The sequence below is a fragment of the Cardiocondyla obscurior genome, linkage group LG15 (assembly GCF_019399895.1).
Source record: "Cardiocondyla obscurior isolate alpha-2009 linkage group LG15, Cobs3.1, whole genome shotgun sequence".
Classification (NCBI taxonomy): domain Eukaryota; kingdom Metazoa; phylum Arthropoda; class Insecta; order Hymenoptera; family Formicidae; genus Cardiocondyla; species Cardiocondyla obscurior.
Genome location: NC_091878.1, coordinates 1,868,273 through 1,882,076, shown reverse-complemented (window position 1 = coordinate 1,882,076; position 13,804 = coordinate 1,868,273). Strand labels below are relative to the sequence as shown.

The 13,804-nt window shown below is 45.1% G+C and overlaps 1 protein-coding gene across 1 annotated transcript in view; it reads left to right on the top strand.

Moving 5' to 3' along the window:
* Plexa (plexin A) overlaps window positions 1-13,804 on the top strand; it is a 192,963-nt gene that overhangs the window by 119,838 nt on the left and 59,321 nt on the right. The window contains exon 2 of the mRNA XM_070667156.1: window positions 12,289-12,471. Coding sequence (XP_070523257.1) covers window positions 12,289-12,471 — 183 coding nt within the window. The remainder of the gene's footprint in view (window positions 1-12,288; window positions 12,472-13,804) is intronic.

Here is a 13,804-nt window from a genome sequence, read left to right as displayed (position 1 = left end):
GCGCGACGAGGACTACGCTGCGATCCCCGCGGCCTACAATTTCGTAAAGTGTAAAACGCAGGGAAGAGAATCGTCTGATTTGCATACACGATCCTCCCGTGCGGAGAAAATAATATTCTTACCCGCTTGAAAATATTATACGACTGCTATTGCTTTTCTTCAATAAAAGTTACATTCTCGTCTGTCGCGAAGTGCGATACACTCGGACTCGCCGTACTAAAATAAATATAATCAGAACGAGCGGAAATTATAATGTACTTTTAATTGACCTTTTGAAATCTTTATTTCTCCTAATATTCATATTCTCAAATAGCTTCAAGAAACTTTTCACATTTTTTTTTTTTTTTTCTCTTTCCGTCTCTTTCCGGTCTCCTGTTTCTTCTCTTTTCTGCACTTCGTGCCTCCTGTTTATCCGCTATGCATTGAACCAATAATCACGTTCCCTGATATGGCTCTGGCACATTGCCCTGTATGCCATCCAATGAACATCCCGCTTTCGACGTCGCGACGTCCCGCTACGCGAAAAAGACGACAGCCCAACGTGGCTGCCCATTCAGACTTTGATCGCGCATGAGCAACGCCGTTCTATATTCAGAAATGTTCGCCGCTGGTCCACCTCGTAGAACGCACGAGATACGATATCGCCACGCTCGAGTTTATTAGATCGTTACTTTCCCGGATTTACCGAATTGTGTTCCTCCTTCGCGGCTTGGCTCTCCCCCGCTTATCGATTGCCCGACGAGAACGAAAGTGCACCTTCAAACGCAACGCGAGTGAATTAATGTAAGCCGATCGACGCGGCGCATTATATTATTATTCATTTCGCGGGATTTAGTATTTAACGCTTAGTTTTATTTCGACTCGGCAGACGAGCGGAGGTTCTGAGCAAATTAAATTTATAATTATTATCAACGCGCCGCATATTTGTTTGTTATTGTCTCGTCATGCGAGCTGTAATCGCGATACGTGTTAATGGATATGTAAATTTAAATTACATCATATTAGCGGATATCGCGAATTTAATTTCACCGATAAATATTACTTTGTAATGCTTTGCGCAAGACATCGGTAGTAATTAACGCGTATTATTTGAACAATATTTTAATAATAATAATATTAATGAAATTCTTACAAGTAACATGCGCGAAGACTCTTTAAAATTTTGCGGCGTTATGCTTTCTGTTTTCTGTTATTATTATAATTGACAATTTACTTGCCAATTCTTTTTACGGCTAAAGCTACGCGTGGTTTTTTTTTTTTTTTTTTTTTTTTTTCTTCTTTAGCGGGACTTACGTTCGTAATACCGTTTCATTTAGTGTGAGGTTTACATTGCCGTCTTACGGTTTGCGCAGCGTGTTTGCGCGTAGATGCTTCAGAGACAACGACAATTAAAAGCACTCGAGACCGGGCGCGCGGCGGGAATAATCCCGTGGATAACAGTTAAACGGAGCGACGTTACGTACAAACGACACTGGCCCCCGGTGCGGCATCGCTGGCCCATTGCCTTCCGTGCATTTCGTAAAACGCTGTCGCGTCTACAGCATTCTCTTTCGCGACGAGATGCAGTTTCTCGACTTCCGGTCGAGCGCCCGCCTCGCCGAAGCTGCGCGAATACCCCGAAGTGGGTTATCACACGTTCGCGTTAAGAGGTCGAGAGACGCGAGTCAGCCTCTCTTTGCCCTTGAAGATGAAGCGCGTCGCACCCCATTTTCTAACTCTTTTTTTTCTTTCCCTCCCTCTTTCTCCGCTAGTTTTCTTTATCGTCCCTATTTCCTGCCCCGGTATTCTCTCCTCCACGCTAGGTCGGTCAGCGTGACGCAACGGTATTATTGTCTGGGCGCAGAATGCACCGGGAACGATAGCACTCCTTTCCCAGAGCCCATCGCCGTGGAACGTACTCAGTCGGTGTCGATTTCTTTCTCTCTTTCTCTTTCGCTTTTTCTCTCGTATTTTCCTCTTCGCTCTTTATCGCCGTCCCGGGGTCATTTCGCTTCCGCCAACGACGAGATGACGCGTGATACGTTAAACAAAAGTGAGATGATCTAGATATAATCTGTCGTTCGGAATGAGACCTTGTGAGAACATTGTTGTACAATAATGCCCGACGCGGGAGACGTTCCGGGAGAAAGCAGAGAGCATTACGGATACCTCGCTGATTTTATCCGCAAGAATCATATTTATCTCGTTTAATGTGCATTTCCCAGGGAGAATATCGCGGTAGCGAATCGCATTCGCTCGTCTCAACGTAAATTTTACTTGCGAGGATACTTCTCTTTTCTAAGCTGCTATTATCGTGTTGTTAATTGCAATGTAAAAGCAGTAGGTAACGATCGGATTTCGATATCTTTTTTTTTTTTTTTTTAATAGAATCACTGTATCAGCGAAGAATCACTCGAAAAGTTTATCAGTATTTTTTTTTTTTTTTTTTTACCATCCCGAAATATACGTATAGCGCCTACATACAATCTTAGCTTTGCACTCGCGACGGAACGTAGGGAAGCTTACGGAGTCCAGGTCGGGAACGCGCAGATTAAACGACGTCGCTCTCACGAGCGGTGCTAATCTCGGCCGATTAGAACAGACTTTCAAGAGGGGGTTCACGTACGGATGTGAAAATTCCACATGGCCCGATGGGCATCTCTGTAAATCAATCGAGCGTTTACCCTTTGCCTTTCGAGCCACCCTCGGTACGAGCGAGCGACCACCCTCCTCCGCGAATTACGACGAAGGAGCGGTCTTGACTTCTATAAATAAGGATTACCCCCGGGGGTGAGGAGAGGGGAGGGGAGTGGTTGGTTACCTCTTCCACCTGCCCTCGTCGCACGGCCGATTTTATTGAGCGCTCGACTGGCGCAAGTGCGGCTTACTTTTTCCAGTGGATTATTTATCAATTAATGCCCGGTGAATAGTGAAAAGAGAGGGCTCGTTCGCTAAATCGCATTTACTTCACGCAGTCGCGGACGTCGAATCGAACGGCCGACAAGAATTATTTACGGAATTAATTGATAGCAGGATCCATCGATCACGTCGCTGCGGCTCGTATAAAAATAATTCACTGAATCATATTGGTGCAGGGAAATATGATTAATCTACCGCTCGGTAAATATGATTAATCTACTGATAAGACAGGCGTGATTAAAATGTTGGCCGCGAGTTTAAATACTTCCACCTCTCCGCGACATATACTTTTATTAGGCAACCAAAGAGAATCGCGATACTTTTTGCCAGGTCATCGCGATCGCGTCATGATTTTACGCGATAATCTTCGGTACTCCACTTCGTTTCTTCGGTTTTCATAACGCGAAGCGCACGGTTTAAATTTCCAAACTCCAAACTCGTGCTTATCCGAGGTTATAAATTTAAACTAATACGATATAATTTATATCTTAGACCGCTCATACTCGAACCACGCCGGGAAGCCGCTCCTATTTATATCGCCGGATTAATATAATTAAATAGAGGGGCGAGGAAGGGGCGAGCTGCAATTTTTTCACATCAGAATCTCAAAAGCCTTCCGCGGAAACGGGGATTAATCCGATTAAAGTGTCTTTTTCTTCTTTTCGCGCCTCCCCCTTTCCCCCCTGGGAATCCGACGGACAAAATAATCTAGCGAGGCGCCAGGTGGCGGCGGAATTTTATCGGGAACACGTTGTCCGTGCAGTTGCCTCCCAACGAGACAATCAAATCGGATCGCGGGAGATAATGCGAGGTGCGGCGGAAACCGTATAAACTGCCAAGCGGGAGCCAATATGGAGGCGAACCTCCGCTTTTCCCGGGGAAAAGATTCTTATCGGGCTGCAGTCGTCGCCGTCGTCGTCGGGCGGCGTGAAATCTATCGAGCTAACTTTAATCGAACCCACTCCGGCCGCGTAAAGCGCGCGGGTGCTGAGAAACAGCGTCCCGCCGCCGTCATTGTAGAGCCCCCCCAATCGCCTTTTCGATTAAGGTGTCGCCAAGTGCGTTATCGCGCGATCAAAGCGCTTTAACTTTCACGCGTCTCGCAACTCCGGCTCGGCAACTCACCTCCAGCCCGACTTTTCCACGTCGAGTGGCGAGGCCTGCGAAGAGCTAATCGCGTGCCATTTATGCGGACGGTATTAGCGAACTGCTCCGCCTTATCTTCATTTGTTTGTTTAAAATACCGCGCGTGGAAACGACGGAAATTCCGCTTTATCTCGGTGCTCCTCGAGTTTTACGTCGCTTTTCGCGGCGGTTTTAATTATTGATTCGCATAATAAAAAAATATAGTTATGAGTAATAATTTTTTTTTTTTTTTGTTGAGACACTTTGAAATGGAAATAACTGAACTTCTGTATTGCTGGTGTTGCTGGGCCACGTTGTATCATTGTTTTTTTTTTCTTTTTTTTTTTATCTCAATGAGTCAGGGTTTTTAAAACTATGCAAATTAATGAAATAAAGCCTTTTAATTTTTTTTAAACAGCAAAAAATAAGGCTCATACCGTTTCATTTGATAAAGTCTACAAACTTTTTTTTAAACCGTGAATAATTAATTATAAATAACAGTTTTACGTTTCAACAAATTACGTTTATACCTTCGATTTAAATTGATTTACCTTTCTTATTTTTATCGGACACATATCTTTTTTTTCTTTTTTTTCGTAAGACTTTCTATTCTCGGAGCGAGAGTCTTTGTCATAGATTACGGCATTATCTATGCGGCAAATCTTGGAACATTATACTCGCAGCTGGATATCTATGCGCTTTGTTTACATTGTTATTATCTACCTTGTTACATCTATGACATCGTGTTATAAATGATAATATAATTTTCCGAAAGGCATTTCGAAATAATTTCTATTGTTAGGCATACAGATATCTCATTTAAATTACATCAGCCATCAGTGACTTAAGTTCGCTCATCTCTTTTTCCTGAATATTAAAATAAGTGGAAGGTTTAACAATGCTTACTTAATAATGATTTGCTCAATAATAACTTCCTTTCGATCAGAAAACTTAAAAAGCTAAAAAATTACTTTTTTACGTTCCGCGCTTCAAAACTGACCTAAAAATCAATTTTGATTAATACTATCGATGAAATAAATGCAAATGTACGTAACGTATTTATTTAATGAACTCAAATATTGTGCATTATTGCTATTTATTGATTAAACAACGGTAATTCAACATACGATCTTATTTTGAAAATCGTGAAAAGATGCGTAAATATTTCTCTCCCGCGTATCTATTTGTATCCCCGATTTAATTTGTGATATAAAAATAATTGAAAAAAATTAATATCAATAACAAAGATTGATAATCAGCAACGGTAGTTACACGTTACATAAATATTTTTGCGTGTCTCAGCATCAACGTAATAGTCACTCGTCTAATTAATAAATTCGCTTCGTTTATGAAACGTGCTCATTTAAATTCCGAAACGTGCGCATTCGCTAGTCGCGGACAATCGCGATGGAGACTTTCATCCAGCTGGCGCTTATCGCATCCGTTTTTGATTAGAACGTTATCTGCCCGGCGATATCAATGCTGCACTCGCCAGTGCGTACTCGCACGGTGCCGCGCTCGCTTTTGGAGGAAGGGAGATGGAGAAAAGGCCCGAATTCCCAGGGTGCATTAAGCTATCTATCAATCTATCTCTCGTGTATACGCGGAGAGCGCATACGCTCGGGTACTAATCACGCGTGTGCATACGCGAATCCGCGTGCACGCGCCTAGGTTGGCAAACGCGGTAACGTACGGGCTTCGCATTGTCATACGCGCACGAAAGTTACGTTAACGTCAGTCACGGAGAGATCCACGGAGCGAATCGAGATACAGTCGTACAATTGTAACGAATATAGCCGCTCTCGATGGATTAATAATACAGAACGTGCGTAATGTAGGCTTAAGAAGCTCGAAAGTTAAACACCATCGACGAACTTGGGTGAATTTTTACGGTCTCGAAATATATTACGGGGGTGGACACGCTCGTGGGGGCGCGGAGCAGCGTTTCCTTTCTTTTCATCCCTGCACGCGACCAGCCCTTTTTCACCGGCAAGGGCAGCACGCCGCCAGACAGCGGGCGGCGACCTAACAAAGGCAGATCTCAACTTCAAGGCGCCGCGCTATCTCCACGACGTACTTCCGCCCTGTTGCGTTTTTCCGATTTCTCTTCTCTCGGACTTCTTTTTACCGCTTTGCTCTTAACTCCACGTTCTTTCCCTCCCCCTCGATCGTACATTCACGCCGACAATCGCACTAGAACCCCGTGCCATTCCCTCGCTTACCGACACCCTCGAGCCCTTTCTCGCCGCCCAGCGCGAATCTTCTCTTAAACGTATGTCCGCGTATTTAGATAAGGGCGGGGAGGGGCGCACCTTTGCGAACTACATGTCCCGCTTTATCATTGCGAGGACTCTTTGTGCATCACGACTCGTTTTGAAAAAAAAAAAAAGAGAGAGAGAAAAAAGAGGGTGCGATAAACACGGAGTAAATAGGGTACGTCGATGGGCGTTTTAATCCCGCATTGAACGCAAGAGGGTCAGTGAACTTCCAAAGCCTAGTTATTTTTTCGACGTTTTCAGCGGAATATTATTTAAACGCGATATTTTCCCGTTTCAAATACACGCCAGAGTGTGTTACGCGTTAACAGAAATTTGAAACTGCAGCGTTTGCTGTCGCGAATAAATTTACGATTAATTTGAAAAATTACTCGAAAACGTTATCGCAAATACACCGAGCGGCGTTTCTCCTGAAAATTAAAAATTACACGATACCGTATGTTTTACGGTTATAAATTATATTAAAGTCCTGCCCTGCCGTTTAAAATATCATCTCTCGTAATTATTATAAAGATTTATAATACATATTAATAAAGATTGTGCAGGTTTTTGCGGATATACAATATATTTAATTCGACGTAATTTCTTTACCTCCGTTTATAACGATGCGCGCTCGCGTAACGTATTGTTCAATAAGTTCCTTGAGCAACGAGCGTGTTAAAATAAAGCTTTCGCCACGAAACAAAGACTTCTGCGGGTTCTCTCGAGAAGCAGTTTCTCCATAACGTTTTCTTCTTTTTCTTTTTTTTCTTCTTTTTTTTTTAACGCAACCATAACCGCGACGGTACAGCCGCGCGATGATCGATGCGAAATTTCTAAATGAATACCGGCGGAGAGAATTACGACGATGTCGTAAACTTTTCCCGGCTTCGAATCGCGGACTCGGACCCCAACATCGCCCAGAACTTTCGCCATTTCCTTCGGCCGCGCGAGGCTCGGGCTGGCTTCCTTCGCGACGTACGTTCGTGCGCTTAGATAACAATTGCGAGGCATGGCTCAGTGCTCGAGAGCACGAACCCAGTCGGCTTCTTCGCTCCATCTCGCTTTCCCCGGTTCGTGCATCTTTTTTTTTTCCCCCTCCGCGTCCTCGCGTAAGCAGGATGTATTACGTACACTTTATGACGGTCGTGACGGGCAAATGGGCTAATGCAGCTACACGCTCGGCCGTCGTGAATTTTTATCCCCGGTGCCGGAAGGAGGCAGTGCCCCACCTACACATCTCAACCGAGTTGTTAACCCGCGCGCTAATTAATTACCACGGCTAAGCGCCCTTCTTCCGCGGGTCGGTCAGCTACTGGCTGTCTACTTCAACCACCTCGACTCGCTCCGCTTTACTCCGACGTTCCGAAAAAAGACTCCTTAAACTCCTTCATTTCACCCGGCGATAAGACCGACAGACTCGTTGGCTCTTGGCGTTTCACGGTACGAATAACATCCCACGTGTTTCGGCCCACGTGCTTTATTACGGAAAATACAGAAGGCATCGATTAACGCGTAATCGTCGGTATTGTTGCCGCAGCGGAGTAAAGGAATTTGCCGGTTCTACGAGAAAAAAGCGTGTGCGAATAAAGGGGCGGCTTTTAGTTTCACGCTTTACTATTATCTCCCGGTCATACGTGACGATTTGAATTCACGTTTGTCGTATATTGTTCGCCGCCGGCATAATTACCCGGGAAATCTGGTGCAAGTCGTCAAAAGGGAAAAGAGAGCAAAAGAGACGGAGAGGGACGGAGGCATCTCGAGTCTTCAATTTTAATGAGCGGCGGCTTAAATGGCGCAACGAGTTGAGCTGCGGATTTAAAACCTTAATTCCCGTGTTTAATCCGATAATTCGGTAATACGAAACTGTGGCAGATGCCTCGCAGCATCTGCATACCTAATCGCGCATCCAGTCGGGATATTCAAATCGTAATCCAGATCCAGGTTGGATTTCATCAATCCGCAAAATCGCGCGTGTACAGTAAGACGTGTACTCGCTCGCTGGAGTCAGGTAACTCAAATACTTCATTTAAGATTATCACTTAAAGCTTGTTTAACTTTAGATCTAAAACCGCATTCTTCTATTACTAATCTCATATTTCAGTTTTGAAATTAAATAAAATTGAACTATTTTTTTCTTCGCTGACCAGTCTGGCTCTCGTGAAAAAAGCGATATTCAATTCTTTCTCTTTTCGATCTTCGGATTGTCCGCATGGAACGTGCAACAAATCTCACCACGTGCACGCACGTGTACCTGTCCGAGTTTTTTGGCGAGAAAAAGAGAGGAGGGAGAGGGGGAAGGAGAGAAGAGAATCAGTAGAGAAAAAGAGAGTGAGAGAGGAAACGTGGAAGGGAATGGCAGGTACGGAAAAAGAGAGAACGGAAAAGAGAAACGTCCAGCAATGTCAGCAATTCGGGCGATGTAAACGCGCGTCAATCCGTAACGCGGCGTAACGTTTCGTTTATTTTTCGAGGAAAGCGCTCGGGCAGCACGTGGCGGCTGCCGCTTGCGAGTGACACGTGTGTATACATACAGCGCTGCGCTTTCTCTTCTTCCTCCGCCGCCTCTGCCTCCGTCTCCCCCTGGTCGCTCATTCACGGTGGTTGATCGCCGGCGACACGCGTTTGCATGCGGCGGCAAAAAAAAAAAAGAAAAAAGGCGTGACACCTCGCCGCGACAATGGCATGATAATTCGCGCGAATAAGGACGGCGCAGGAAAACGCGGTGAGAGTAGACGCGAACGTGAGACCTAAATCGAGGAACGCTCTTGGTGAGCAAAAAAAAATTTTACTTTCTACCAACAATTTTTTATTTTTATGTTTACTTTTTTTTCTTTTTTTTTTCCTTTTTTTTTGCTGGAAAAGTTTAGTCGCCTCAAGTCAGTCAAACCAATTATTTTTTTAATGTAATTTTTTCTTTTACCTTGACGTTCTCTGGCTATACATATACGTTCGTCCTTCTCAAAGTACACTTGCCTGCAAAGAAGTAACAATCTTCGGCTTTCGTCTATTCTGCTTTATAAAGATTCGACAGATTACATGCTTCGCTGTTTACGTGTAACGGTATGCCGCGCATTAGTATCCTACATTTAACGGTATAGCTCTGATTTGGATTTTTGCCGGCCTAATGGACAGCGCGCCGTGTCCCTAACGGGTTCGAGGATCAAATGGATGACATTTAGCGATCACGGGTCTCGGCATTACGGGATGGGGAATCAAGAAAGCGCACGAATGTAGAGAATTAAACGACGCTGTCCGCCGATGTTCGCTATTAATGAAGACGACGTAAGAATGTGGTGTCATAATCGGCATTGCCACCAGGTGCAATCCCGTGATTCCCTCAAGTTTATTGCCGCGCACAATAAACGGTACTTGCAAACGGTCGTGGCATGAATACCACGATACCTAACCGGCGAGTAATCAGCAAGCAGAACGCTCGTTAAAAAGCAGCTCTTGTTCGTCTCTTATTCGATATTTCTATAAATATTGCCCGCGAATTACGCAACAAAACATATTTAATTTATTACGTGCGAAACATCGATCAGTTAATTTTTTTTTTCTTTTTAAGATTCTTTAACAATTAAGATTAATATTCATTGTAGGTACTGCCGCGTAACGCGACGATGAATTTCCGTAAAATTAGATTGTCAGGTTAAACGCGAACGTTTTTTATACCGTTTTTTATAATCGCGCCGACGCCGCACCGCTCGGCATCGAATTATGCTTATTTGCATGAAAGAGAAGGGAAACACAGAAGGGAAGGAGAATACCAAGTCTCGACAAAGAGGTTTTGGAAGTCGACGAATTCCGCCGAGATAAGTCTATCTACCGGCGCACTGCTCGTTCGTTATTATTTTCGAGATTATTACGTCCCCGAATCGTTCTCGTCGCACAGTATTCTGCATTTAACGCTTAATGCCGGCTTAGCTGATGCCATTGAATATAACTATCGCGTTTTGTGTATAAAAACGCTTTATCCGGCGCAATAACGATTTCACTTTTCATTCCCACGTCCATTTGTTCGTCTAAAATCGAGTCTCAGGGTGTATTCATTTAGAAACGGTCAGAATCGAAACAAATATTTCGCCCTCTCTCTTTCTCTCTTTTTCTCTTTTCTCCCTGAAACGCGGCTGAGACGCTGAGTTTTTTCTTCTGATCTTGACAGAGCCGCGCCTCTCGAAAATTTCGCGTTCTCAATAGAGTAATTATGCGACGTGGTATCTGGATTTGCCAGGTTCCGCGGGCTGGTTTTTCTTGGTGCGACGACGTGGCGCGTTAATCTCTTGTTGAAGGGCTGTCGCTGAATTGGATGATTCAGGTGGAGGATGGCCGGGGCGCGCAACGCTCTTTGCCTAGGGTCGAACGTTTACCGGCATCTCTCTTCCTCGGACGCCTCCATCCGATCGATTATCGCTCGATCGAACCCTGGTATGTGCCTTCAGATAAAGGACTACCTGGGACAATAGATGTACACGCGGACAAGTACACATGCATACAAACATCCAGACGTAATGATTTCTAGCTCGATTCAATCGCGCCGTTTTTTTTTATCTCTATTTTTATTTTTTTATTTTTAGAGATAGACTTTTTAAGTGATAAAAATGAATTTCTCTCACTCATTCGGCGATCGAAGCCGTTTAAACTCGCGGGGGTCAAGATAATTCTTCTCTCTTCCCGTGTGATCTTTCTTTTTTTTTTTTTTTATTCTGGTCGCTGTCCTCACTTCTCGTCGTATTATTATTATAATACACGAGTGCGGGATGTATTTTTAATCAGTCCGAATCGAGTTCGCTTCCAATCCGCCCCGGCCGAGTCGGTGCGATCCTACTTTCCGTTCGACTTGCCACGCGATTCTCTCCCGCGGGAATTCGCCGCGCGGGGACCTTCCCGACGAAACTCGATATTCGCAATTTTGTTCGACTATCGCCGGAATCGAGAAGCAGAGAGGTTTCATCCGCTCCTTCCGCCCTCCGTCGATCGATCCTCCCCCCCCCTCCCGCGGCCCTTCTCACACCTCGGGAACATCGTTCAGACTCTTTCTTTAAACTCGATTTCTTTTGTTTCCTTTTCGTGTCTCTCGCTGCGCTCGATCAACTTGTGTATGAAATAAAATGGTCGACAAATGGATTCGTAATTGGAGAGTCATTCGCGAAGGAAGGGGCGCTTGCTCGCAAGCCGAAACGTTGTTCCTCGAGGCGTAGCTTTTCCGGTTCGCTCGCGATAATCTCTCAAGTTTCCACTTCGGAGATGTATTTTAATTATAAAATCAAAGTAATGTCGAGGACGATCTCGTCTTTTTATATGCTTTTTAATTTTTGCCGTTTTAATTACACGCGCGGTTAAATGCGCGATCGAAAAACCGGCAGGAATCGAAAACGCTGAATTGAACTCATTTTCGACCGCGGTGAATTTTGCGAAAAGTTTTTCAAACTTCCGAACACCTTGTGCGTTTTCACGCGTGGGTGCTCCGCCGATGCTTTCGCTTTGATTCGCGCGAAATGCGATATCTGTTATTTGCGTCGGACGCAATCTTGGCAACCCAATAGGTCGCGTGCTTACCTGGAACGTCTCGAATTTACAACTCACTCCCGAAAAGAAGCAATTCGCCACGCGAACACGTACCGCCGCTGATCGGAACCTTGTAATTAGTTAAATCGCAACTCACGCCGACGGTGACTCGATTCGCGGGCGACAAAAAAAAAAGAAAAAGAGAGACGAAAATACAGAAATTGCATATAATTATTATTTATTATTTTTAATATCCCCGTTTTAATTAAAGTTTACTGCGCGGCGCGGGCATTAATTTTACGCAAACGATATAATTTACGTACTAAACACGTTAAATATTTTCATAATAATTAATTGGCGATTCTACTCCCAACAAAATCGTCGATTGACGATATAATACTCTCTCATAATATTTAATCGCACCGATAATCGATATTTACGATAGTCCGTCCAATATTGAACTTTCCGTAACTTATTCGATCTTGTTTATTTGTATTTACAGAAACTGCAAACGATCGGGGAGGACTTCTGCGGCCTCGACGTGAACACGCCTCTAGGGGGCGAAGAGCCGATGGGCGCGACTGCGGTTTTGACGTTCGAGACTCACCTTACTGCCGTGGCAGCCACTTCGACCGGCGAGTACACCGTAGTGTTCGTGGGCACCAACAAGGGCCATCTCAAAAAGGTCAGTGCTCGAAGCTGATTAACTTAATACTCGACTCGACCCCCGTGAAATTATAGCTGCAGCCGCGCGCGTCTGCGATTCGCGGGAAAGATAATCTCGCCTATAAATTTTCCAAGCGAGATAGTTTTAAGTCCGTCAATTATTAACGGGACTTTTAAAAACTTGCAGTTGAATTATTGACCGCGACAAAATAGTTACATTATCGCTCGGAGGTGGAGAGAGAAAAAGAGAGGGATTGTCGGAAAATTGATGAGTTAAATAAAAGTACGGCACCGGGAATGGATCTCGTTATATCGGGACAGCTTCTCTCGTTGCGTGAGTCAACGACACCGCGGGCGAGAGCAACCGCCGTTCGATTGCGCGCCGCAAAAACGTTTTCGCAAACCCTGTACGAGACGAAAGTCGGCGCGATCACCGGCGCTTTAATAATTACGTGATAATGGGGAATTTCCTACGTGAGATAACCGAGACGGTCGGCATTATAGAGTCATCGATTAGCGAAACATAGGTCGACGCTTAACGCTACTTGCTTCCCCCCGGTCTCTACGGCGCCGCAGGCAAGGAGTTCAGCAACCCTGAACCTTAACGGGGCGAAGCGGGGATCAAATGGCAAAGTTCAGTAGTTGCATACGTGCGCGTGCACACGCACGCGTGTGCCCCGAAGTCCCTTTCCCCCTGATCGCGGGGCCACGATCGTTAAATTAATCGCGATCTACCGCGCTCGTGATTCGAGAGACGTAACAGCCGCATAAATGTTGCACCGGGCCGTTTAATTGGCAGCGCGATGGGAGTTCGCCCGAAAAAGCCCGCTCGCGCTCGTAGAATTCGGGATCAACGATAGCGAATTATCGCGTCATCGCCGTGGCAATCCCCGCGTGATTTTCTTAGGAGTAACTGCACCGTCAGTCGGATCATCGCGAGCGGGAATCTTCGCGGCACGAACTTCTACTTTTTTTATTTTTCCTCCTCCCCCTTTTTCTAATCCGGATGCCGCGATTTGTTGAGAGATTTCGTACCTCTCGTTCTCTGCGTTCTCAGACGCATTTTCGAATCTCTTCTCCCGTGCGCGTTACGAAAACTCTTATTCAGCAGCCGCTAATAACTTTTCGATTTATTTCGCGAAACTTTGTCGTCGGTCACCTGCGGGTAGAAAGGAAACGCGTTCTCGCTCGTGATCTCGAACGACAGTCACCGTCCTCTCGACAGAGAAAGTAGCGATAAATATAGCCGGCCGTCCCATTGTTGATAACAATATTTATAGAGTAATAATGTGCATAATATCGGGCGGAGAGAGAAGATGGGAGAGAAAAGGAAGCGCGGCGGCGCACGCTGC